The 26,008-nt window shown below is 43.5% G+C and overlaps 1 protein-coding gene across 6 annotated transcripts in view; it reads left to right on the top strand.

The window, feature by feature from the left end:
- The first annotated feature begins 14,410 nt into the window (after window positions 1-14,410).
- Window positions 14,411-26,008, top strand: part of MCPH1 (microcephalin 1) — a 251,127-nt gene continuing 239,529 nt past the window's right edge. Inside the window, exons 1-4 of one of the 6 annotated variants that reach the window (XM_027597820.2) lie at window positions 14,414-15,995; window positions 16,511-16,610; window positions 16,825-16,916; window positions 24,606-24,724. In XM_027597820.2, coding sequence (XP_027453621.1) covers window positions 16,905-16,916; window positions 24,606-24,724 — 131 coding nt within the window. In that variant the 5' untranslated portion in view covers window positions 14,414-15,995; window positions 16,511-16,610; window positions 16,825-16,904. Of the gene's footprint in view, window positions 15,996-16,156; window positions 16,611-16,824; window positions 16,917-24,603; window positions 24,725-25,289; window positions 25,427-26,008 lie in introns of those variants that run through there. The other 5 variants (XM_027597818.2, XM_027597817.2, XM_027597819.2 and 2 more) reach the window with 5 other exon arrangements.

The raw sequence follows: 26,008 nt of genomic DNA, 5'->3' as shown, positions 1-26,008 counted from the left end.
AGACCAAAAAGTGATGAGAATAGTTTTGCTAAACATAATCCACAGGGCACCTGGGTGGCTCAGTCAGTTAAGCGTCTGCCTTCGGCTCAGGTCATGATCCTGGGGTCCTGGGATCAAGTCCCACATCAGGCTCCCTGCTCCGCGAGAGGCCTGCTTCTCCCTCTCCCTCTGCCTGTCTGCTGCTCCCCCTGCTTATGCTCTCTCTCTCACTATCTCTGTCTCTGTGTCAAATAAAAATAAATAAAATCTTTAAAATAAATAAATAAATAAACATAATCCACAACCTTAATTTAATTGAGACCATATCTGATTTTATGGTATTAATGGGATACCTAAGTCTCAAAAATAACATTAAATCTGGTTTCATGGATATGTAACATTGTGCAGCTGTTTTTCATCATCAACACAAAAGTGTTATTTCGTCTTTCATGTTATTCATACCCACCACTGGGTAGGTTCCATTCTGTACAAATTACACTTGATTTAGCACATCTCCCATTCATGGTCATTTAGATGGTTTGTGATTATGCTCTTATTTCTTGAACCTTGTAATTAAATTAGAAATCAGCAATTCCATCTTGAGATGTAGAGTCTATGGAAGTATCTCTGACATGTGCACAAGTATACTATTTAAAGAAGGATGGTTAGGGGCGCCTGGGTGGCTCAGTCGGTTAAGCATCTACCTTTGGCTCAGGTCATGATCCCAGGGTCCTGGGATCAAGCCTCCCTCTGCCTCTGCCTACTGCTCTACCTACTTGTGCTCTCTCTCTGTGCCAAATAAATAAATAAATAATCTTTAAAAAAAAATAAAGAATGATGGTTGGTTGTAGCATTGTGACTTTCTCCTTCACTCGTGGTCAGCTCAGTGCTGTGGGGCTTTTTGTCACCACGTGGAGTCTCTACCACAAGGTGCGGGCTGCCGCATGGCTGGTGTAGGTGGTGGCCGACTTCAGAACGCAGCAGCTAGATCCCGTCGTCCATTACACCATGGGAGTGCAGGCTTGTGAGGTACATTCTGTGCCCACCACAGGCACCGTTTTTAGGACGCAGTATACACCCTGAAGCACTGGCTTTTTTATGCTATTATATCCCCTTCTAGTCTATCTTTTGATAGAATATATGGATTTGAGAACAAGGGGTAATAGCAAGAGTGGCCTTGTTCACCACCACTCCCAATGACTCACCTAGGGAATTTGTGTCCCATCCCACACAGTTCCGGGCTCTATGGGTCTGGAGGTCTTGGCTCCCAGAGGGAGGATGTTTCCAATCAGGGGCACAGGAAGAGTTATGCTAAGCTTTAAATTGTGGCTGCCACCTGGTCATTTTGGACAACCTGTGCCAAAAGACCAGTAGAAACTTCACAGGGAAAATAAGCACAGAATGTAAGTCAGTACGGGTTAACTCACTGAAGACTTCAGGGAGAATGGATAACTTTCCATGAGCATATCTGCTTCAAAATACTCAGAGAAATAATTCACAAAACTAAAGGAAAAATAAATTAATTAACAACCAGAGTGAGAGATTTGCATTCTCCCCTCTCAGAACCCGCTAGAGCAAGCAGAATATAAGATTATAGGAGAACTATCACCATCACTCTGTGTCCCTGTCTTAAGACTCAACCCACAGCAAGCACTGACTCTCATCATGGATCCTTGGCATCCCTGCTGTGGGAATCAGAGGGCATGCGGAACTGATGCCAAAGAATACGGAGCTCTGGCTAGTGCTTTTTTTTTTTTTAAAGATTTTTTATTTATTTATTTGAGAGAGAGAGAATGAGAGATAGAGAGCATGAGAGGGAAGAGGGTCAGAGGGAGAAGCCGACTCCCTGCTGAGCAGGAAGCCCGATGCGGGACTCGATCCCGGGACTCCAGGATCATGACCTGAGGCGAAGGCAGTCACCCAACCAACTGAGCCACCCAGGCGCCCCTCTGGCTAGTGCTTTTGCAGTGAGTAATAACAAGGGAGACGAACCAGGAGAGACGATGGACTCTGAGAAACAAACTGAGGGTTCTAGAGGGGAGGGGGGTGGGGGATGGGTTAGCCCGGTGATGGGTATTAAGGAGGGCACCTTCTGCACGGAGCACTGGGTGTTATGCACAAACAATGAATCATGGATCACCATATCAGAAACTACTGATGTACTGTATGGTGACTAACGTAACATAATAAAATAAAATTAAAAAAAAAATCTTATGTCTCTGACTCAAGAGTCTTATGTCTTCTGCTGGCATCTAGGCAACAGTTCAAGCTAATTTGTTGGCTTGCAAAAAAAAATAAAATCCCAGACCCTGCACAATTCTTACCACAGGCCCAGAGGGCTCATCTAAAGACAGACACTGCCATCCCAAGTTTCAGATCCCACTCCTTCCCCATCAGGTATTCATACCTCTGTGTAGCCCCCACCTCTTGAATCCGGGCTGGCCCTATGAGTCATTGCTGGCCAGTAAAATGTGGTGGAAGTGACATAGTATGTCTTCTGAGACCAGGACAAGACACTTTGTAGCTTCTGCTGAGGGGGTTAGAACACTTGCTCTAGGGAAGCCAGCTACCCTTTAAGAAGTCCAACTACACCGGCCCCTGGGTGGCTCAGTTGGTTAAACATTCAGCTCTTGGTTTCATCTCAGGTCATGATCTCAGGGTCCTGAGTTCGAGCCCTATGTTGGGCTCTGTGCTCAGCAGGGAGTCTGAGGGAGTCTACTCGAGATTCTTTCCCTCTGCCCCTCCTCTCCCCCCAAATAAATAAATCTTAAAAAAAAAAAAAGAAGTCCAGCTATCCTGGGACCACCAGGCTTTGGGAAAGCCCCAAACTAGCCACAGACTGGGGAAAGAGATGCCAGACCAGAGCCCACTGAAGCTCAGATGCGAGGCACAGGAGTGGAGAATCCTTCAAATGGGTCTGATGAATTCAGCCCCACCCACCATATGAGAGTAACTGCTAGAGAATCCCAGTGAGAACAGGGAGGCTGAGCCCAGCTCACTGCCAAAACCATCAGGCATCGTAGTAAACTGTTTTAAGTCACAGAGATCGGACGTGTTTGTTACACAGTAACAGTTAGGAGCACGCAGGATCAGGAAGGGAGCTAAGCATGGATGTGCAGGTGAACCCTGGTTTCAGCTGAGCTCCACAGAGAGCTCTTAAGTGAAAATCATTCTGTGATTCTCTGAACAGCCTTGAAACAAAGGAGCAGGGCTTTTGCATGCAACCTCCCCTACCCAAGAGAGAGTCACCGGCCAAGGGGCTGGGCTTCCCAGCCTGGGCTTCAGTTGCCGGTGGCATATAGCAGCCCCTTAGCCTCAGACCTGTAGTAGTGGGGGATGGGCACGGGAACCAGACCGCGAACGGGGGTCTGCCACATTCCCTCAACATCACCCTATCCCCAGACACCAACAGCTCTTGTCTGTGTCATGGAAATAACACCTAACTCATCTTCCACTTCCACCCTTATCAAGACCTTCCGATCTCCACACAGCATCCAGAATGATCTCTTGCTCTGAGTTTAGTCTGGGCGCTTGGGTTGAAATCTTCCACTGGATTCCTATTGTTCCTAATGAATTTCACCCTACCCCACAAGGAGCTTAGTGGTCTGGCCCTGCTGAACTCTTCCTGCTCAACCAATGGCTCCGTCCCCTCCACTGGGGTCCGCTCCCCCGGCCTTCCTGGGGTTCTGACTCTCGAGGCTCTGCGTTGGCTCAGGGCCTGTGCACCAGCTGTAGCTCTTCCACGACGGTTCTCCTCAGCTGCCCCCGCCTGAGGAAACAGGGAGGGAGGGAGGGTAAAAGAACAAAAACATTTTTACTCTGGAGAAAAATTAAAATCTGTCTTAGGAGGCCTGAGTAAATTGCAGGCAGCTTGGGTATTAGAAAAAAAAAAAAGATTTCTGCATATAAACAGGGATAATAGATAAAAAAAATAGTTAACAGTCAGCATGGCATAGGCAGCAACCAAATGAGAATGGACTTCAGCTGAGGTCTGGAGCAGATCTGCAGGCCAGCTGGGCCTGGGAAGCAAGGTGGCCAGGGGCAGTGGCAGGAGCGAGGACAGCAAACCCTAGCCTAGTTCAAGACAGCAGCTACTTTCAAATGATCCAGATGTATTCCAATATTCAGGAACCAGTGTTGATGTGCTAATGCAGCCTGGCTTGAATATAGCCCTGAGGTAGAGAGCTTTAGCAAGTCTGGGGCCATACCATATACAATTTGGTGCCCAACTTTCTTCAGTTCAGCAGTAGACTGTGAGCGTTTTTCTACATTGGGCACTTTCTGTGTTTATCTCTTTGCTTCCAGAAAGGATTTGAGGTAATTTAGTTTTGAACCAGAATAAGAGCATTGGGGGACTCTTCAGGCCACAGAAAATTCTTTTGAACTATGTGCTCCCTCATCACGTGTTCTTCTCCCTTTTTTAAGTCTATCCACTTCACTGTTAACATCCTAGATCCTTCCACCGTCCCTTGATCATTGGACGTGGGAGACAAACATCTGTTGAAGAAATGAAGGAAGAGGGTGACACTGAATGCAGTCAAAACAACAAGGGTGGGGAGAGAAACTAACTCACATTCTTCCATTACAATTACTTGGGTAACTCAAAAGAACATAGAACTAGCATTTGCCTGGAAGCAATTCCCTGGAGGTCTGCCCTACGATGTTTCATCTGATCAACACATGGAGGGCAGCAGTATTTGGCCTTCCTTCTGCTTGAGTCTTGTGTAGATCCTAGTAGGAACGAAGACAATGCGTGTATGCTTCTTGACACTTAAATGACATAAATGCTCAGTCAAGGTGAAGCTTCCCTCGTAGGAAATCCTCCTCACATTTGAACCCACGTTTCAGTTTGTTGGGATAAGCATATTACCTCTCCAGTTAGCTATAGAGCTCCACCTGGACCGCTGTGGATAAAACATGACCAAAATACAAAGCTAAAATAATTCACGATGATTCTTGCAGGTAATTTCAGTTCTTCCGTGTGTCACACCCTCTGCATTTTCTTTGCTTTCCAGACATTAACTTCTCTCAGCTCATGTATTCATGGGTTTTGCATTTTTTCCACATCTGTGAGTGCCAGTGATGTGGTCTGGAGTGGGGTTCTGGAGCCACCTGCCAAGAAAGAATTCTTGAGACGTTTTCGGGGCAAAGAAAGGTGTTTTTATTATAGCACAGGGGCAGGACCTGTGGGCAGAAAAAGCTGCATTATAAGTGGGAGAAGTGACTGATTTTCTTTTTCTTGTTTGTTTTTTATTGTTATGTTAATCACCATACATTACATCATTAGTTTTTGATGTAGTGTTCCGTGATTCATTGTTTGTGCATAACACCCAGTGCTCTACGCAGAATGTGCCCTCTTTAATACCCATCACCAGGCTAACCCATCGCCCACCCAGAAGTGACTGATTTTCTATCCTATGGAGCGGAGGGGGATGTTAGGGCCCCAGGAAATTGAGTCTACAGGTTTCTGGAGGTCTAGCTATTGATAAAATTGCTTTTTTCCTTGTAAATCATCAAGACAGTTGCAAACTGATGGAGACTCCTGCCCTGTGTGACTGTGATCGCTATCAGTTAACCATTTGCTGTCCCCCTTCCTGTGCTCTTGGGCGGCCAGGGTACCCGAGGAATGTAGCATTCATCCCACATGGGGCAGAGGTGGGGTAGGAGGGTGGGGGGAGTTGCAGGGTGTCAGCATGTGCTTTACCCCCTGCTTGCCTTCTGCTCCCCCATCAGGAGCATGGTAGGTATCCCATATCATCAGGAAATAGTCTCATTTTGAAACATGTATAACTTTTATTTAAAATAATTTTTAAATTTGAAAGGAGCACATTTTGCTATTATTGTTCAAAAAAATGCCATACTTCTAACATTAATAATTTTTGCTATATTTTCTTTTTTTTAAGATTTTCTTTATTTATTTGACACAGAGATAGTGAAAGCAGGAACACAAGCAGGGGGAGTGGGGGAGGGAGAAGCAGGCTTCCCACCAAGCAGGGAGCCTGATGCGGGGCTCGATCCCAGGACCCTGGAGCCATGACCTGAGCTGAAGGCAGACGCTTAAACGACTGAGCCACCCAGGTCCCCTTGAGTTGTATTTTCACTAGAAAACTGTAGTTTTCTATTAGATTTATGTGTGCTAGTCAAGTTTCTCCCCACTTTTTTTTTTTCTTCTTTGGCGGGGAGAAATACCATAGAGGAAAATGTAACTCAGTGGTCGGTGCTTCTCCTCTGAAATTCATGAACTTCTAGAAAACCCAGACCTAATTCTGCCCTAAATGTTTATGCCATGCTGTTGAGAAGGGAACATTCCAGAGGGAACTTGAGACTCTGGGCACCAGGGTTCCCTTCTGAAGCGCTGGGCCTTTTATCGGACTTGGCTGCTAGGACATCTCAGAGATGCGTGCATCGTGAGTCATGTCTAAGAACTGTCAGGTTGTCAGAAAGAAACCTCCAAAAAGCTCACCGCCCAGAGCTGAAGTGTGCGTCCCACAAAAGTCAATATTTTCAGCTTTTCCTTTGTCCTGCGTATGTATGAAAGGGCTTTCTAGTATATATCCCTTTTATTGCAGGTGAGTATTGGCACAGAAAAATGGCTTTCATCTTTTATCCTTCTGCTGAGAGTAGAAGGAGAACAAATAACTTATTTTAGACTGGAGGTGATCCTTTCTTTGGATTGTATTATTTTATTAAAAACCCTGAGTAGAAATGCAGTGACAAAAAATAAAAGTAGAGCGTATTAGTGCAAAGTTCACGTGTCTCTGAGCGCATCAGTTTTAATTAACTTTGTCCTTACTAATGAGATGCGCAGTCCTTAGCTTAGGTGATAGATTCTCCTTCTGATATGAAGAGGTCATGAATCAAGTGGGAAGAGGTTCATCACTGTATGTTTAAAGCTTATGCACAAAGTTCCTGGTACCTAGAAGGTGCTAGTAAATACCTGTGGAAAGAATTTAGAATTAAAAAACTGAGCAAACCAGATGTATCGTCTGCTAAAAAAAACAAACTGTAACTGAGTAAATTCGAAGATCTAATCGGCTTTATTAAACAATTCATGCATCTGGCAGCATTCCTTCCAGCAAGCAGAGGGGAGCTCTGCTGAGCTAAACAGAAGAAAAGTTTTTAAAGGCAGAGAGAGCTCATAAAAAAAAAAAAAGAAAAGAAAAAAGAAAGGAATTTATTAGCAAAGAATGCCTTGTTTAGGCAAAGTTGCCCTCCTAAGGGGAGCGGAAGGGGTCTGTCCCTTTCTTTTATTATCCCAATACAAGCAAATGTCCTGTGATGATGAGGAAAATCTGTTGTCCGCTTAAAGGTTACGTTTCTGAGGGGTTAAAACTTCAGTTAGGTTAGGTAGTAAGTCTTAAGACTACTGATTTGGGGACTTAACCTAAGTGACTCCATTTTGGGCCTGTGGTTTTCTTTTTAATATGTCAGAAGACCTGAGTTCTAGAGCTGTTTCTAATCTAAGTGGGCCCGTGATGTTGAGCCGTTAGCTTTATTTCTCCAATCTTCAGAACCAGTACGTTGAGTTGGATGATAACATGGGTTAACTTTAGTATCTTTTCTGTGTTGGGGATGGGTCCTTTCAAAGTGCCATTGCTCAGTGAAGCCTTTTATTTATGTATGTATGTATATATGTATTTATTTAGTTTTAAAGATTTTATTTATTTATGTGACAGAGAAAGACACAGCCAGAGCAGGAACACAAGCAGGGGGAGTGGTAGAGGGAGAAGCAGGCCTCCCGCGGAGCGGGGAGCCCTATGCGGGGCTCGATCCCAGGACGCTGGGATCGTGACCTGAGCCGAAGGCAGACACTTAACCAACTGAGCCACCCAGGCACCCCTATTTATGTATTTATTTTAACAAGGCTTTTTGTTACAGCTCTGAAACTTCCCTAGAAACAGCGCTACATCAAAACACACTTAGACTCGTGACTCCCTTCTGGACAGAGCAACTATCTTTCCAGCTTATACGAGGAATAAGCTTGTTTTCAATTTTAATATAGCATTTTATGTCAGTATTTTCCGGACATTGGAATTCTATACTAAACTCATCCAGTCCTTAATACAAATGATCTTAAATGATAGAGCATGAGCTGCTCTTCTATTGGTAGGGCTAGCTATAGTAAATCATTACACTGACTTCTTTTTTTTTAAGATTTTATTTATTTATTTGACAGAGAGAGAGAGAGCACGAGCAGGGAGAGGGGCAGGCAGAGGGAGAGGGAGAAGCAGACTCCCTGCTGAGCAGGGAGCCGAATGTGGGGCTCGATCCCAGGACCCTGGGATCACGACCTGAGCTGAAGGCAGACACTCAACCGACTGAGCCACCCAGGCGCCCCGATTACACTGACTTCTTGCTTACATAAACTTGGACCCCTTATTCCCTAGTACCATGTGCATAAGCAAGAACAGTCCAGCTGGTCAGAACCACACTGGGCATGGGGAGGCCACCACTTGCTTGCCGTCAGTATCGGTCTTCTCCCCTGAGGGGCTCGGACCGTCCGGCCTCAGCATGGCCTAGGCAATCTGCTATGTCCCTGCCACCATTGTTGTAACCTTTTTACCTTGAAAGAATCTCAGGCTTACAGAAAACGTACAAGAACAGTACAAAGAATGTGCACTAGTCATTAGCCCAGACTCCCCAAATTTAACATTTACCACATTTGTTCTATCATTCCCTCCCTACGTATATGAATGGATGTGAATGTATAGATGTTCTTTCTCTGAAATATGTCAGAAGTTGCAGACATGACATCCCTTTACTCTAAACTCTTCAGTGGGTATTTCCCGAAAATAAGATAGTTTCTTCACTAACCCCAGTACAATAATCCCAAAGTAGGGAATTAACATTTATCTAATATTATTACCTAATCAAAGGGGCTTTTTCAAATTTCACCAATTGTTTCAGCAATATTCTTCATAGAAAAAAATATAATTTAAATCAGTCCTTGATTCAATCCAGAATCATACACTGTATGCAGTTGCTAAATGTCTCTTTAGTTTCTTTTGATCTGGCGTGAATACTCATATTTGTTTTCCATGCCTTCAATGTTTTTGAAGCAAACAGGACAGTTATTTTGTAGAATACCCCTCAGTATGGATTTGCTTGATGTTTCTTCAGAATTAGATTCAAGTTACACATCATTGGCAGGAATGCCCAGAGGTGTTACTGTGTCCTTCTCAATTCATCAAAGCACAAGGCGCGGATGTCTATTTGTCCCGTAATGGGGATAGCTGATCACTTTTTACAGGTGGTGCCTTTTATGTTTCCCCATTGCAAAGCTACTGCTTTTTTCCTTTGCAGTTAATACAAATGACAGGGGGGGATACTTAGAGTATGAAAATGCCCTGTTTCTCACTGTACTTTCACTCACAAGTTTTTACATCAATCGATGATTGTTGTCTGAAACAATCAACTATGGTTGCTACTTAGGGAGTCTAATTCCATCTTTCTTTCAAATTTATGGTAGAGTACTACTGTAATGAAGAGTTTCCTGCTTTCATTCATTTTTCATTCACTTGTACTAATATAGACTCATGATTTCCTATTTTTTATCAAGGAACCTGAATTTTGTTAGTGGAAAAGGGTATTTAGAAACCAGCGTTTGGGCCAGAGGGCATTTCTCACTGGGATATCATGGGTGCTCTTGGAGGACAGAGCTAGACAATATATGTACACTCGCACAAATCAATATCCACATACACATCGATGCCTGTAGCAGATCTTCTATTTCTGTTGCTCCATCTCTATGCACGTTAAAAACCATAAACCAATTCCAACACACCACCACCAGTTTATTCCAGCCTTGTCTTCTTTCACATTTGCCACTCCCTTTTCTAGCACTGAGCGTGGTTCTTCTCAGCCACAGTATATTTATCAGCACAATACTGAAGTCTATGTAAGCTATAGCTTCAGAACTGCTAACCTTTACCCACATGAAAGACAAAATAATTAACTGAAACTTGATATTTATTTAGAGTTATTACTTTTGCTACCGTGTTAGCAAAAATAGCTAGAGTTACTTATTTTTTTCTGCCCTTCGGTGCCATTATGTTATTTATTTGAAATATGGTTGGACATTTTAAGCTTTTTACTGACCTTGTTGACTTTTTACGTTTGGAGCATATGGTACAGTAACATGACTCTAGAAACCGGATCTATAAAGAGACATTCTCCCAGAAGTGTCCTTATTCATCTTCTACCCTGTTCCCATTCCTCCTCTCCAGCCCATTCCTGCACACCCCTGTGGGTAACAAATCGCATACACCATATATTACAGCATTAGTTTTGATTCATTGTTTGCGTATAACACCCAGTGCTCCCTGCAGGACGTGCCCTCCTTAATACCCATCACCAGGCTAGCCCATCCCCCCACCCCCTCCCCTCTAGAACCCTCAGTTTGTTTCTCAGAGTCCATCGTCTCTCATGGTTCGTCTCTCCCTCTGATTTCCGCCCCCTTCATTTTTCCCTTCCTTCTCCTAATGTCCTCCAGGCTGTTCCTTAGGTTCCACAAGTAAGTGAAACCATATGATAATTGACTTTCTCTGCTTGACTTATTTCACTTAGCATAATCCCCTCCAGTTTCATCCATGTCGATGCAAATGGTGGGTATTCATCCTTTCTCATGGCTGAGTAATATTCATTGTATATATGGACCACATCTTCCTTACCCATCTGTCTGTTGAAGGGCATCTTGGCTCCTTCCACAGTTTGGCTATTGTGGACATTGCTGCTATGAACATTGGGGTGCATATGGCCCTTCTTTTCACTACATCTCTGTCTTTGGGGTAAATACCCAGGAGTGCAATTGCTGGGTCATAGGGTAGCTCTATTTTTAACTTTTTGAGGCTAACAGACACGTTACTTTTTTTTATTTTTATTTTTTAAAGATTTTATTTACTTATTTATTTGACAGAGACACAGCGAGAGAGGGAACACAAGCAGGGGGAGTGGGAGAGGGAGAAGCAGGCTTCCCACTGAGCAGGGAGCCTGATACGGGGCTCGATCCCAGGACACTGGGATCATGACCTGAGCAGAAGGCAGACACTTAACGACTGAGCCACCCATGTGCCCCGACACATGTTATTTTTTAATTCTTTCCTGTATCTCCAAGTTTCCAGACCCAAATCTGTCATGAACACAGAGGCCAAAACTCTAAACAAATTTTAACAACAGATGTGACAACATGTTAAAGGGTTGGTACATCATGACTGAGTAGGGTTGATCTTAGAAATGCAAGCTTATTTCAACATTCAAAAATCAGTCAGTGTAGCTCCCTGTTCACAAACTAGAAAAGACCATATGATCATTTCAGTAGATTAAAAAAAAAAAAGCATTTCACAAAACCAAACATCCTGATCTCAAACATTCCCAATTTAAAAAATGGAATACTCCTGCAAAAGAGGAAGACAGAGGAACCTCCTCAACCTGTTAACAGGCACCCATGAAAGACCCACAGCTAACATCGAAGGGCTAGATGCTTCTCCCTAAGTCCCAGAACTAGACAAGGATGATACCCTTACCTCTTCTACCCAACATTCTGCTAGACTAGGGTTTCTCCACCTTGGCGATGTTGACATTTTAGCCTGGGTAATTCTTTGTCTCGGAGGCTGTCCTGGGCACTAATGGGTGTTTAGCAACATCCCTGGCCTCTACTCATTAGATGCCGGTAGCAATTCCCCACTCCCAAATTGTGACAACCCAAATGTCTCCAGACATTACCAAATGTTTCCTGGGACAAAACTGCCCCTTGATGCAGAACCACTGGACTAGTTTCTGGCCAGCATAAGCAGGCAAGAAAAAGAAAGGAAAGACATCTGGATTGAAAAGCAGGAAGCCATGCTGCCTTTATTTGTATATCTGGGAACCCACTTGGACCACCAGAATTGGTATAAAGATTATTTTAAAGTGAAGACATGTAAGCTAAAGAAGATGCAGAAACGTTGTCTGAACTTCCCTTATCTGAAAGCAGAGGCTCCAGAATATACACCTGCCGTTAACACTCCTCCAAGAGAGTTTCCTATGAATTCAGCTGCCAGAGACTGCCAAGTCCCATGAATATCTCAAAGCCCAAGAGAACTGTCCATAACTTTACCATAAAGCCCAAAACTTTACTAGGTTTGGTAGATAAACCTTTTATCTCTGGCTACTCAGTGAGTCACGCATTACTGAGCACTTCTACATGTACAGAGAACACATGAAAATAAGCCTTGTTTTTTTTTTTTTTCTCCTGTTAATCTGTCTATCCTTAACTGTAGGCCCCCATTCACTGGACTCAAGTTGGAAGAAAAAAGTTTTCTTCCCAAAACAGACAACGTGACTGTCTGTAGAACATCGTATGGAATGTATAAAAAATCAGTTAGGACTATTAATTAAATTTAGCAAGTTTGCAGGACATGAGATTGATTACAAACAGCAATCATATTTCCATTGGAAATTGAAATTGTAAAAAGTTATTTACAATATCATCAAAAATGGTAACACTTAGGTTGGAATTTGAAATTTGACAAAAGTTATAAAAGACTCATCCTCTGAATAGTACAAAACATTGATGACAGCAATTAAAGAAGACCTAAATAAATGTTAATGAATCAAAAGATTTAATATTTTTTATTTATTTTTATTTTTTAAAAGATTTTATTTATTTGACAGAGAGAGACACAGCGAGAGAGGGAACAGAAGCAGGGGGAGTGGGAGAGGGAGAAGCAGGCTTCCCGCGGAGCGGGGAGCCGGATGCGGGGCTCCATCCCAGGACTCTGGGATCATGACCTGAGCTGAAGGCAGATGCTTAACGACTGAGCCACCCAGGTGCCCCAGATTTAATATTTTTTAAAAAAATATTTAAAGTAGGCTCCAAACCCAATGTGGGGCTTGAACTCACTACCCTGAGATCAAGAGTTGCAGGCTCTACCGACTGAACCAGCCAGGTGCCCCAAATTTAATATTTTAAAGATGTCAAATCTTCCTCACATAGATCTGAGATTCAACATAATCCCTGTCAAAATCCTAGCAGCACCCCCCTCCTTTTTTTTGGTAGAAAATGACAAGATGATTTTAAGATTCACATGGAAATACAAAAGATCTAGAATATATAAAACAATTTCATGAAAGAAGAGAGTTTTGGGGCTTACATTACCTTATTTTATAACTTATTTATAAATCTACAGTAATCAAAACAGTACAATATTGGTTATAAAGATAGACCAATAGCTCAATGGAACAGATAGGAGGTCCAAAAATAAACCACACATCTATGCACAATTGATTTTAAGTAAGATACAAAGGCGTGAATACAGTGGACAAAAAAGCTTATCAACAAATGATGCTGGAATATTTGGATATCTATATGCAAAAAATTAACTTAGGTCCCTATCTCTACCATATACAAAAATTAACTCAAAATAGATCCTAAACTTAAATACAAAACCTAACACTATAACATTTCTAAAGGAAATTGGAGAAAATATTAGTGACCTTAAAGCTTAGAATCTATTAGATACTGAGCTTTTATACCACCTTTTGTACAAGGCAAAGGTGATTGGTTATTGCATCATTACTGGATTCTAAATCACTTATGTGGTGAGGACAATAGCTTTATCAGTAATGAGCTAAGCCTACCTTCCCAGGAAAAGGGTGTTACTATTTCTTCAGTTTGTTAGGTCAACAATTTGTGATAATGATATAATTACTTATCAGAGATACGAGTCTAGGAAGTGGGGTTTGGGGGCTGCATATGCTCAAGGTAATTCTTTAGAACCACAGTGTGGGAGATGGCAGTCCATATTCTTGTACATATACCCTGCCACTGGATTTAGTAAACCAACCAACCAACCAACAAACAAAATGATAAGTGTATGGTTTCCAGTTCCAACCAACACCACCAGTTCCTGGCTATGTCACCTTAGGCTGGTCAGGTATCTCCCTTGGACATGATTATTTATGTGTATAAATGGGATAATATTGGTTTTTTAAATTAAAAAAAATATTTGAGAGAGAGAGCACGCACCCATGCGACCATGTACTTGATGGTGGGGTCGGTGGAGGGCAGGAGAAGGAGAGGGAGAAAGAATCTCAAGCAGATCCCAGCTGATCACTGAGCTTGTGCAGGCTCCATCTCACAACCCTGAGATCATGACCTGAGCACAAATCAGGAGTTGGAAGCTTAGGGACTGAGCCACCCAGGTGCCCCTACTTACTTTTTCTAGCAGGGCCTTTGTGAGCATCAAAAGATCCAAAGTAGGGAAAAAGATAAAGCTTTTTACATTTTAATGGAGGTCGGTGGGGGGGGAGGGGAGGCAGAGAATGAGTCCACTATTGATCTCCAGGATATAACGAACACTTCCAAAAATACAGAATGTTAATGAGAGTCTAGGAGGAAATACATATATGTACACAAGTGCTTTGTAAATTGTAATAACACTCAGCTCATAGGTAAGATTAACTTTGATAATACATCTAAAGCCCATGATAAAGTGCTCAACAAATGTCAGCTATTATTTTTACTATTAACGTATTAAAATCATTGGAAATGAATGCTTTTATACATTCGGTGGTTCATCCTTTAATACAAGGCATGGATCCTTTAACTGAGTCGGCGTTTCAGAGAGACTAAAGTTTTTATCAACAGCCGAGCAAGACCGTTCCTGTCCTAAAACCGGGGTCTCCAGGAGCCGCGGGAACGCGCGCAGCCCCGGCTAGGCTAGCGGCTCCCCGCAGGACTCGGGTGCGCAGCCCCGGGGCGGGGCCTGCAGGCGTGGGCGGGGCTCCGCGGGCGGGAGGTTTGAATCCCCCGGAGGGTGAGCGGCGGTGCTGCAGGGCTGTCTACCAACGCGGATCTCTCGAGTTCCCGCCCCGGCTCGCCAGCTCCCGCCCGGGTTCGCCCGCTCCCGCCCGGATTCGTCCGCTCCGGGATTTGCGGGCGGCAAAGCTCGAGTGGGACGGCCACAGCCGTAGTCTCGGGTCTAGGGTTCCCCGCCCTCCCCAGCCGGGATCTGATGTCGGGCGTCTCCGCAGCCCCAGGCAGGGTCAATGCCCGGGGTCCCCATAGCGGAGTGTGAGACCCAACTTCCCCGGCCCTTGCGGGATCTGAGATGCGGGGTCGCCCCCCCGACAGGATCTGAGGTTCAGGGTCCCCACGGCCCCCCGCCCCCCTGCAGTGTCTGACGTCTAGGGTCCTCTCCGCGGAGTCTGAGACCCAGCTTCCCCCACCCCCCGGTGCCGCTGCGGGATCTGAGGTCCAGGGTCTCCCCGCAGGACAGGAGGCCCAGAGTTTCCACAGTCCCCCGCGGGGGTCTGAAACCTAGCTCTCGCCTGTCCCACGGCGGGGATCTGCGGTCCGGGGTCCCCCATTCCTCCCTGCGGGATCCGAGGACCGGGGTGTCCGGCGGCGCCCGCCTTCCCGCAGGCGCTCTCGGGGACGCGGAAGTGGAGTGGCCTGGCCCTGCGAGCGGTAATTCCGCGCGCTGACCACAGGGCCGCGCACGGGGCCCCGGCGCTCGCGGGGTGAGGCTGACCGCGCGGCGGAGATTCGGAGCGGTTACTTTCCCAGTCCCGCAAGCGAACTACGACTGTGCCCCTTCTCCGTCCGCAGTTCCCGGGTGGGCCAAGTGAGGCTCCGGGAAGCTTCCAAGTGTCCTTACGGAGACAGAAGGGTTTGACTAGGTTTTTTTGGGACACTGGGCCTCGTGATTCCCAAGGGCACAGAAAGACTCGCGGAGGAGAACGCTGACCAGCAGTGTTAGTCTGGAGGCGAACCCGAGACTGGGCAGTGGAAAAGCCCCTCTGTCGCCTTTAACGCAAGCGGAGGCCTTAACATTTTTTCCCCGCCCTCCTTGGGCTGTTTAGAAAACGTGGATGAGCGGATTTCCGTAGAGCCGGAGGGGAGGGGCGCGCGTCAGCCCTGCGCATGCTCAGTCTCTCCCAATTCTAGCTCGCCTTGTTTGGCGCGGTGCTGCGGGTGCGCATCCTACGGTCTCTCATGGCGGCTCCCGGGACGCCAGGGCGCCAGGTCTTGAAAGGTGAGGGGACTTCCTGCACCCTGGGAGTTGAGTCGGCGGCAGCGGGCGGGCACGAGGGCGTGCGCGCACGTCTCGGCGGGCGCGTGGACTGGGCTCGCGAGGCGCGTGAGGAGGGGAGCCTGGCCTTTCCGGAAGTCAGCCCGGGCCCGTGAGGAGGGAGGCAGTACCTGAGTGCGGGGCTGTCACGGTGCCTGTGGGGTGTGGAGGGCTGTCCCCGAGTCCAGTCCCGTCCCCGTCCCTGTGGGGTGTGGAGGGCTGTCCCCGAGTCCAGTCCCGTCCCCGTCCCTGTGGGGTGTCCCTGTGGGGAGCGGGGGGCTATCACCGTCCCTGTGGGGTGTGGGGGGCTGTCACCGTCCCTGTGGGGTGTGGGGGCTGTCCCCGAGTCCAGTCCCTTCCCCGTCCCTGGGGGGTGTCACCGTCCCTGTGGGGAGCGGGGGGCTGTCCGGAGTCCGGTACCGTCACTGCCTCTGTGGGGTGCCCCTGAGGGTGTGGGGGATTGTGTGTCCCTGGTACAGGAAGTTGAGTGGCTGTATGGTCCTTTGCACAAAACACATTCTTCACTAGAAAAGTCAAGCCTAGTCTAGGAATTTGGGAAGAGCATCCAGTGTTAAGAAGGTAAGCCTTGGGGTGTGTATGAATAAAGTTGTTCTTTGTTTGGAGTTTTAAGAACCCTAATTGCACTAATGCTATTTTGAATAGGCTTTTCATAGAAGCAGCTTTGAATTGACTTTTTCATGCAAATAGAATGACATAAACATCTATTGAACTTCTTGGGGAGCGATGCTGGAATTTCACATTTATTTCACGCTAACGTCTTGTTTATTTTCAGATGTAGTGGCATACGTTGAAGTCTGGTCAGTGAAGGGAACAGAAAATTACTCAAAGACGTTTACAGACCAGCTCCTGGATATGGGGGCGAAGGTAAGAGATTGGTTTTACCACTGCTACAGATGGCAGTCCTCTGATACCTGATGAGGAATGCTTGTGTTCTCTGATTTTGGGAGTTACCAAGTAAAACAGGAGGGATGAAGGACAAAGACGGCGGTGGGTAAGCAGTGTGGTGGCCGAGGGGTGAACCATGATGTGAAAAAGCTTAAAACTGTCGGATTTATAAAACAGTTGGTCTTTTTTTTTTTTTTTTTAAGATTTTATTTATTTATTTGACAGAGAGAGACACAGCAAGAGAGGGAACACGAGCAGGGGGAGTGGGGGAGGGAGAAGCAGGCAGGCTTCCCGCGGAGCAGGGAGCCCGATGCGGGGCTGGATCCCAGGACCCTGGGACCATGACCTGAGCCGAAGGCAGACGCTTAACGACTGAGCCCCCCAGGTGCCCCGAGAACAGTTGGTCTTGTGGTTGATGTGGGAAGACTAGCCTAGAAACATGGATTCTGCCCCTGGTTAATTGGATGCAGGATGCTGTTGACCGAAGTGAGAAATACAGGAAAAGGGTAAGGTTTTTAAGGGAAACATTGTGATTTGGGGCATATTGAAAATACCTGACAGACATTGGGGTATACAGATCTGGAATTTGAGGAAGTCAAGGCTATAGATAATATTGTAGGGGGTCAGGACCCTGTGGGTCAGGTGAGACCGCTGGTGTGGGATCGGCTCAGGCTGTTAGAATGAAAGGGGCTGAAGGGGGAGCCTGTTTAGTGTTTGGAGGGCCGCTGAGGGGAGCGGGGGACCCAGGGACAGAGGAAACGCCAGGAGATTCTGGGAAACTAAGTCTGGAAGTCAGAAAGACAGAATCTTCAAGCAATGCAGAATCTTCAGACAAGTTGAGACTGGCAAGTGTACTTTAGGTTTGAAACCTCTAAGGTTATTATTGAGTGTCGCACAAGTGAAGTGGGTGAAAGGATTGGACGTTAGCCCAGGAATGAGTGAGGTGCGTCCGAGGAATGGAGACGATGAAGACAGGCGGCTCTCGGAGGGACTTGAACTGTGAACAAAGTGTATTCGTTTGAGCGGGTGTCGGGGGTTTGGGGGAGGATGACGTAGGCTGGGTGAAGGGAGAGATTAGTATGGCGAGAAGATGGGCGAAGGCCGGGCCGGAGTTCAGGGCGAGGGGAGAGAGGCCCCCAGGTCGTAAAACAGAAGGGGACGTTCAGCCAGGGGCAGAGAGGGTGCTCCTAAATCTTGTCTGGCTCTTGCTAGCCCCTGCCCTGGTGGACAGAACAGACTGCAGCCTGGAGTGGAGAGTGTTGAGCATGTGGGGTGGGGCGCCCTGGTGAACCTGAGAAGACCCCTTCTTTTCTGATCTGTTGGAAGGTGGGAACCAGAGCGTGTTTCCTTACTTTGATGCCTGCTACCTACTTGGGCTAAAAGACAAGGTACAGTGGCTGAGAAAAAGGCCATGGAGTATGGAAGCTGACAGAATGGCGTTTAAGACCATTGTATCTTAGTATTAAGATCTTTGATCTCTTGGATCTTTTTGCTTTTCACCTTTTATTGAGCAGATTTTCAAATAGAAAAGTGGAACATACAGACCCAGTAATTGTTAACATCTTAACATACCTGCTTCGTCTTCATCTCTTCTGTACAGTATATTTACATGTGTGTGTGTTTTTTTTCTAAACTATTTGAAAGGGAGTAACAGATAAAATTTGCCCTTAAATTGGCTCAGTGTGTAACCTCTAAGAACAAGGAATTTCCCTGTATAATAAAAAGACCATTACCACATCTGAGAAGATTAACCATGGTTCCTAACGGATTCGACCACTGCAGAAAACTATTTGTATTTCTGCCAGTGGATGAGAGCCTGACTTGTTTGTACTTGGTTTTGTCTTTATGAAATCTCAGCCCTTTGGTGCGTTTCTGGTGGTATATCATCATGGTTTGAAATTGTATTTTTCTGCATGTTTTCATGTATTTATTTTGAGGAGCCTGTTCAAGACTCCAGCTTGTATTTCCACTGGGTTTTTCCTCCTCTTGATTTGTAAGCATTCCCTCTATTTTTCGGTTGACCCCATTGTTCGCCATATGAATTGCAAGATTTTCTAATTCTGTGGCTTGTCTTTTCATCTTTATGGTATCTTTTGGTGATAATTGGAATATGGTTTATTTTTTTATGGTGAGCTTTGTGTGTGTTCTTTTTTTTTTTTTAAGATTATTTATTTATTTGACAGAGAGAGACACAGCAAGAGAGGGAACACAAGCAGGGGGAGTGGGAGAGGGAGAAGCAGGCCTCCCGCGGAGCAGGGAGCCCTGATGCGGGGCTTGATCCCAGGGTCCTGGGATCACTTAACGATTTAGCTTAACGACTGAGCCACCCAGGCGCCCCAGTGTGTGTTCTGTTTTAAAAACAAAACAAACTGTGCCTTTACCAAGATTACGAAGATTTCTCCTCTGTTATTTTCAGGAAGCTTTATCATTTTACCTTTCACATCTAGATTTACTGTATATCTGGGATTGATTTTTATATATGGTGTGAAATAGTTTCTTTTTTTTCCATGTGAATATTCTTTTATCTTAGCACTATTTATTGAAAAGACCATCCTTTAACCAGTCTCTGAAGTAATTAATGCCTTTGCTTGTCATTGGTCAGGTAACTGTGTGTTTCATTATCCGCATTATCTGTTCTCCTGACAGACCACAGTCATAATTGTTCTTTACAATGAATCTTCGTAAGTCTTCCTGTCTTTCCTTCAAGGTGTCCTGGCTGTTCTTTGCCTTTTGCATTTCCAAATATATTTTAGAATCAGTTTGTCAGCTTTTAAAAATTTTGAATGGGATTGGATTGATAAAAATAGATCCATATGGAGAGAACTGATGTTTTTAGAAAATTGAATCTTCCAACCTGTAAACTTATATGCCTTTGTTGATTTTGGTTTCTTTAATTTCTTTCAGTAATGTTTTATAATTTTCTCTGGTCATTTTTCATGCTATCATAAATGGCATCTTTTAAATTCCTTTTTCTAACTGTTACTGGTATATAGAAATAATTTTTGCATATCTACTTTGTGTCCAGAAGACTTAGCAAACTCATTTATGGAATATGGCATTTTGGGGACTTAAAAAAATGTACACAACTGAATATTATGTGCACAGGACAGTTACTCTATTTTCTAATCCTAAGCCTTTCTATTTCTTTTTTTCTGGACATACTGCACTGGTGAGGGCCTGTGTTGAATAGAGCACACTTACTAGGCACCTTTGTGTGGTTCCACTTCTCAAGGGAAAGCTTTTGGCATTTTCGCCTAATGCAATTTTTTTGTTTTGTTTTTATTTTTTTTATTTTTTATTTTTTATTTTTTTTTAAAGATTTTATTTATTTATTTGAGAGAGAGAGAATGAGAGATAGAGAGCACGAGAGGGAAGAGGGTCAGAGGGAGAAGCAGACTCCCCGCCGAGCAGGGAGCCCGATGTGGGACTCGATCCCGGGACTCCAGGGTCATGACCGAGCCGAAGGCAGTCGCTTAACCAACTGAGCCACCCAGGCGCCCTGTTTTGTTTTTAAATTGGAATGTAGTTGGCATACAATATTGTATTAGTTTCAGGTTTATAAAATAGTGATTCCACATTTATGTACATTATGAAATGATCACCAGGATAAGTCTAGTTCTCGTCTGTCACCAAAGTTGTAATATCCTTGATTATATTCCCTCTGGTGTACTTTTCATCTCTATGACTTAAAACTGGAAGTTTGTACCTTTTCTAATCTTCACATATTTTACCCATCACCCCGTCCCCTCTGGTACCCACCAGTTCTCTATTTATGAGTCCATTTTGTTTTTTAGATTACATGTATAAGTGATATCATGTGCCTAATGCATTTTTTTTTACCAGCTTTCAGATCCTAATTTGCTAAGAGTTTTCTTCATGAATTAACTTTTTAATGTCATCAATTGTGTTTTCTGCATATAATTGAGATGATCATAAAGTTTTTCTCTTTTACTTTGTTAACAGTGAATATTTATTTTAACGTTAAACAGCTTTGCAGTCCTGGAATAAGCTCAGGTGGTGGGAATGCATTATTCTTTTTATGTATTTGTTGATAACAGTTTGCCAGTAAGGGGTGATACTGGCTAGTCATTTTCCGTTCCTGTAGTGCTGTTATGCGGTTAAGTTCTAAAGATAGGCTGGTTTTGTAATACAAGTTGCAGAATTGTGACTCTTTCTCTTTTATATTCTCAGTTTGTATAGGATTGGTATTATTTCTCTCATAAATATTTGGTATAATTTGCTGATGAAGCCACTGGTCCTTGAGTTTTCTTTGTAGATTTTTTAAAAACTTTTTTGTTACAGTTTTTCATCTGTTTGAAAATTATAGGATATGCATGTTTTCTATTCTTATAAGTGCTTTTAGAAAGTTGGTGTTTTTGGTTTTTTAAGAAATGTATTCATTTCATCTAAATTTTCAAATTTATTGGGTCAAAGCTATTCATATTTTCCTGTTTGATTTTTTTAATGTCTTCACAGTCTATGAGATGATCCCTTCATACTGATATTGGTTATTTGTATCTTTTCTCTTATGGTTATTTGTGCCTTTTATTTTCCTTATAACGTTTACTTGGGTTTTATTGACTTTATTAGTTTTTCCAAAGAACCAACTTTTGGTGTTCTTGATCCTCCTTTTCTTTTTTATTAATTCTGGCCTCATTTTTATAATCCTCTAACTCAGTCTTTGGTTTTTTTTTTAACTTTTTTTTTAAGATTTTTTATTTATTCATTTGAGACACAGAGACACAGAGAGAGAGAGAGAAAGCATCAGCCAGGGTGAGAGGCAGAGGGAGAGGGAGAAGCAGGCTCCTCACTGAGCCAGGAGCCCGATGTGGGGCTCGATCCCAGGACCCTGGGATCATGACCTGAGCCGAAGGCAGATGCTTAACGATCTGAGCCACCCAGGCGCCCCTCAGTCTTTGGTTTTAAATAGCTGTTCTTTTTCCCGCTTTTCAAGTTGAGCGCATTGACATTTAACCTTACTTTTTGTACATGCATTTGTTTTAACTTTGTTAAATTCATATTTAAGTGGAACACAGGGTGCTGAATGGTGAACAGCAGTTACACAATAGACTATAGAGAAATTGAAACAGAAGTTTATTACAGGTTTTGGAGGAGTTGCATGATGCCACACGGGAAGGTCAGGGCAGAGTACAGCCAGAGAGAATGAGAGGACCTGAGGCATCTGTCTTTATTAGGGTCCATGGATGGAATGCTTTCAGTTTCCTAGTCTAGGGCTGGATTAATCAATTCAAACCAAAGAATGAGGTTTTGGTAGCTCCAGAACCTTATCTAAGGGGCACACGATGGGAAGGACCTTGAAGGCAGAGGAGATGGTTGCTCAAGGGCCATTGGGGAACTGACATTTGCTTGTGACTCTGGGGGCTTTTATCTAGGGTATGTGTTTGTATGAGGGGTTGGTGTTGGTTTAAGACTCCTGCAGAATGCTTGGCCAAAAAAATGGGTGCCAAGACAGCAGTACTTAGCTGGAGTAGCTTAGCTAAACTCTCGACAGCATTTTAGGTTATACATTTCTCCCTAAGCTGGGTTTTAGCTGCATTCCCCAAGGCTTTGTTGGGTAGATTGCAATATCTAGGTCTACTTTTACTTTTTATTTTATCTAGTGGTTTATGTTCTTGTTTCATCTATAGATTAGCTTGATGTTTTGTTTGTTGTTGTTTTTCTTTCTAGTTGAGTATTATGTGTATTTAAAATTGTTTGGAATTAATTTGAGACCTAGAATTATATTCTCTTTCTTCAGAAGAGATTCACATTTGCTTCAGTCATGTTTTTAGTGCTCATAATCCAGGATTATCTTAATCCATTTGCGGGACTGAAGATGATTTAAAACTGGACTGCAGACCTGTGAGGGCCACTATGATTATGGTTTATTCTTACTCCTGGATCTGCCCTTCGGGTGTCCATACAAGATACGAGGGTTTTGCCAGACTCCCTTCTCCCATTCTGAGGCTGGCAGTCCAAGTTTTGCCCCTGTTGTCCTCAGCGGCATTTAGAAATGCTACCCATTGTTTGCTAAATTTGACAAAAGCCCTAGGGAAAAAATGACCCTGAATGTTAGACTCCTCTGTCTGGTTGTGTCAGTCTGTACCTAGAGTCTTGGCTCAGTAATAACCCCTCACTACCTCAGTAGTTCTCCAGGGTCTTCTGGTAGGTAGGTAGGTAGATAGACAAAGAGATATATATGTATATTTTATCAAAGCAATACATACATGTTGCTTAAAAGGGCAAATGTGCAGTGCCATGAGGTTCATAGTACAAACAAGGAGAAACCAGCAATCCTTTGTTCTATATTTCTCATTCTGTTTTTCTAAGGCAGCCTTTTTCAGATCTGTTTTACCTGTTTCTTTTGGTGTTTACCTTTTTATTGCCAAACACTGTACATAAATTACTTACATAATTTAATAAAATTAAATATTGTTAAAAGAATGATGTATTGGACCATTTCCACTTCTGGAAAGATTACATATAAAAGGTAAAGTTTTTGACACCATGAGTTTGAACATGTCTTTATTATACCTTTCTTTACCTTTGATTGATATTTTAGCTGATTGTAAAATGCCAAGGGTATATTATTTTTCCTTGAAGGAACTTCTCCATTGTTTTCTGACTTCCAGATTGCTGATGACGTTGTCATGTCTCACTATTGAGTGCGATTTATCCCCACCTTCACTTCCTTACTCTCTCTTTTAATGTCAAATCTTTCTCTACTCCAGCTCTACGGAAATTTCGCGATGATATACTTAAAATGGTTCTGTTTTCATTCTCATGTCGGGCCTTTGTGGGGGGGTCCTTTTGATCTAGAACACATGCTCTTTAACTTGAGAAGTTTTTCTTGAATTATTTCTTTTCCATTTTCTCTATTCCTGTATTTCTTCAACTATTATTACTTAGCTCTTGGTTCCCCTGGTCTTAGCTGATGTTCATATCTTATATCTCCTATTGCATCCATCTCCTTGTCTTTCTGTTGTCTTGTCCTACGGGGAGAATTTCTCAACTTTATTATTGTCTAGCATTTCTATAGACTTTTTTTTTTACTTATGTCATCATATTTTTAATTTCCAAGAGCTCTTTAGTTCTCTGATCCTTTAAAAAAAAAAAACAAAAAACAAAAACAAAAAACCTCCCCATCTTAGATATCTTTCATGAACATAGTGTCTTCTGAAGATTAAATGAATGTTATTTTCTTCCAAATACATTAAATGTTTTTAATTTTAATTGCATAAGTATTCCCTGTATTGTTTCCTGTGAATTTTATTTTATGTCTGATGTAGAAGGTTGTCTTAAATTAATTGGCTTAGCTCCCATTGCCTCCTCTACTAAAAATGCATTGCCGGCTCCTGTCCACATTCCCTCTCCTTTTTATCCTCATAGAGCTCTAACTCTTTACGTCACATTTTTTGAGAGGGAGCAGAGATAAACACATGTATAACACACCATCCTAACTGGAGCAGATAGGTTTTCTAAGTGGCATTATCCATTTGCTAGCATAGTTCTCTGGGACAGATTATGAGAAATGGACTTGCTGGGGTAGGGGTTTTAGATATTTTCCTTTTGTCAAATACTGAATAAAGTATCCTTTTTAATCAATTTTACTTATGAAATTGTTCAGAAATGATAATTTACATTTTGTTTTCTGCCTTTTGTCTACAGGTTTCAAAAACTTTTAATAAACAAGTGACTCATGTTGTATTCAAGGATGGATACCAGAGCACTTGGGACAAAGCACAGAATAGAGGTGTGAAGCTTGTTTCAGTGCTCTGGGTCGAAAAGTAAGTGTTTTTTTTTTTTTTTTCTTTAAGTATCTAGTATTGGTTGAGTGTGGAGATATTTCTCATACATCACAGACCAGATAAAATGTGATTTTGTCTTTTCTCTACCTCTTATTTGGGCAAGTCGTTTAATGTCCTCAGGCCTTGGTTTTAGCAGCTGAAGATGGACCTGGTATAATCCTTAACCCTGCCTAGAGGAAAGATAACTGCACAGGCCCTGAGACATGTATGCTTGGTGTATTCAGGAAAGCACAAGGAGATGAATGTGCTGAAGCAGATAATATCTACTCGGCTGCCACAGCTAAAGTACCGCAGGCAAGGTGGCTTAAACAACAGACATTGATTTCTCCCAGTTCTGGAGTCCAGAAGTCTGCCATCAAAGTGTTGGCAGGGTTGGTTCTTCTGAGGCCTGTCTCCTTGGCTGACAGATGGCTGTCCTTTCCGTGTCTTCATCTGGTCTCTGTGTGTGTTGGTGTCCTAATCTCCTCTTCTTGTAAGGACACCAGTTGCATTGGTTAAGGGTCCACCCTAATGGTCTCATTTAACCTTAATTATCTCTTTTCAGGCCAGATTGACAAATATAGTTGACACTTGAAAAAAAAAGGATTTGAACTGTGGAGGTCCACTTATATATGGATTGTTTTTCAATAAGAACATTGGAAAATTTTTTGGAGATTTGTGACAATTTGGAAAAACTTACAGGTAAACTGCACAACCTTGAAATACTGAAAAAATTAACAAGAAATATTTTTAAGAATAAGGTATATAATACATAAAACATTACAAAATATGTGTTAATTGCTTGTTATCTGTAAGGCTTCTGGTCAGCAGTAGGCTATTAGTTGTTAAGTTTTGGGGGAGTCAAAAGTTACATGTGGATTTTTGATTGCACAATGGGGGGGCTCCCCTAGAGCCCACATTGTTCAAGAGTGAACTCTACGGTCACATTCCTATTTGGGATTAAGACTTCATGTGAATATTGTGGGGGATATAATTGAGCCCATAACTGGTGTGGTCAAGGGGAAACGTTGGAGGAGATTGAGGCCAGAGACGGGTAGTGGGGAATCAGATGACGTAGGGCCTTGTGCAGTGTGATTCAGAAGAGATGTATGTGGGAAAAGGGGCAAAGGAAGAGGCAGGAGAGTGGTTGGAGGCTGCTGAATGATCCAGCCTAGAGATGTTGCTTGCACTAGGGTGGCGGTAACGTGGTCATGAAGAAAGGTCAGATTCAGGATGTATTTTTGAAGGTAGTGCCAGACTAGATCTCCTGAAGATTTGAATATG

The sequence above is a fragment of the Zalophus californianus genome, chromosome 2 (assembly GCF_009762305.2).
Source record: "Zalophus californianus isolate mZalCal1 chromosome 2, mZalCal1.pri.v2, whole genome shotgun sequence".
NCBI classification, from domain to species: Eukaryota; Metazoa; Chordata; class Mammalia; order Carnivora; family Otariidae; genus Zalophus; species Zalophus californianus.
This window is presented reverse-complemented; position numbering and strand designations above follow the sequence as displayed.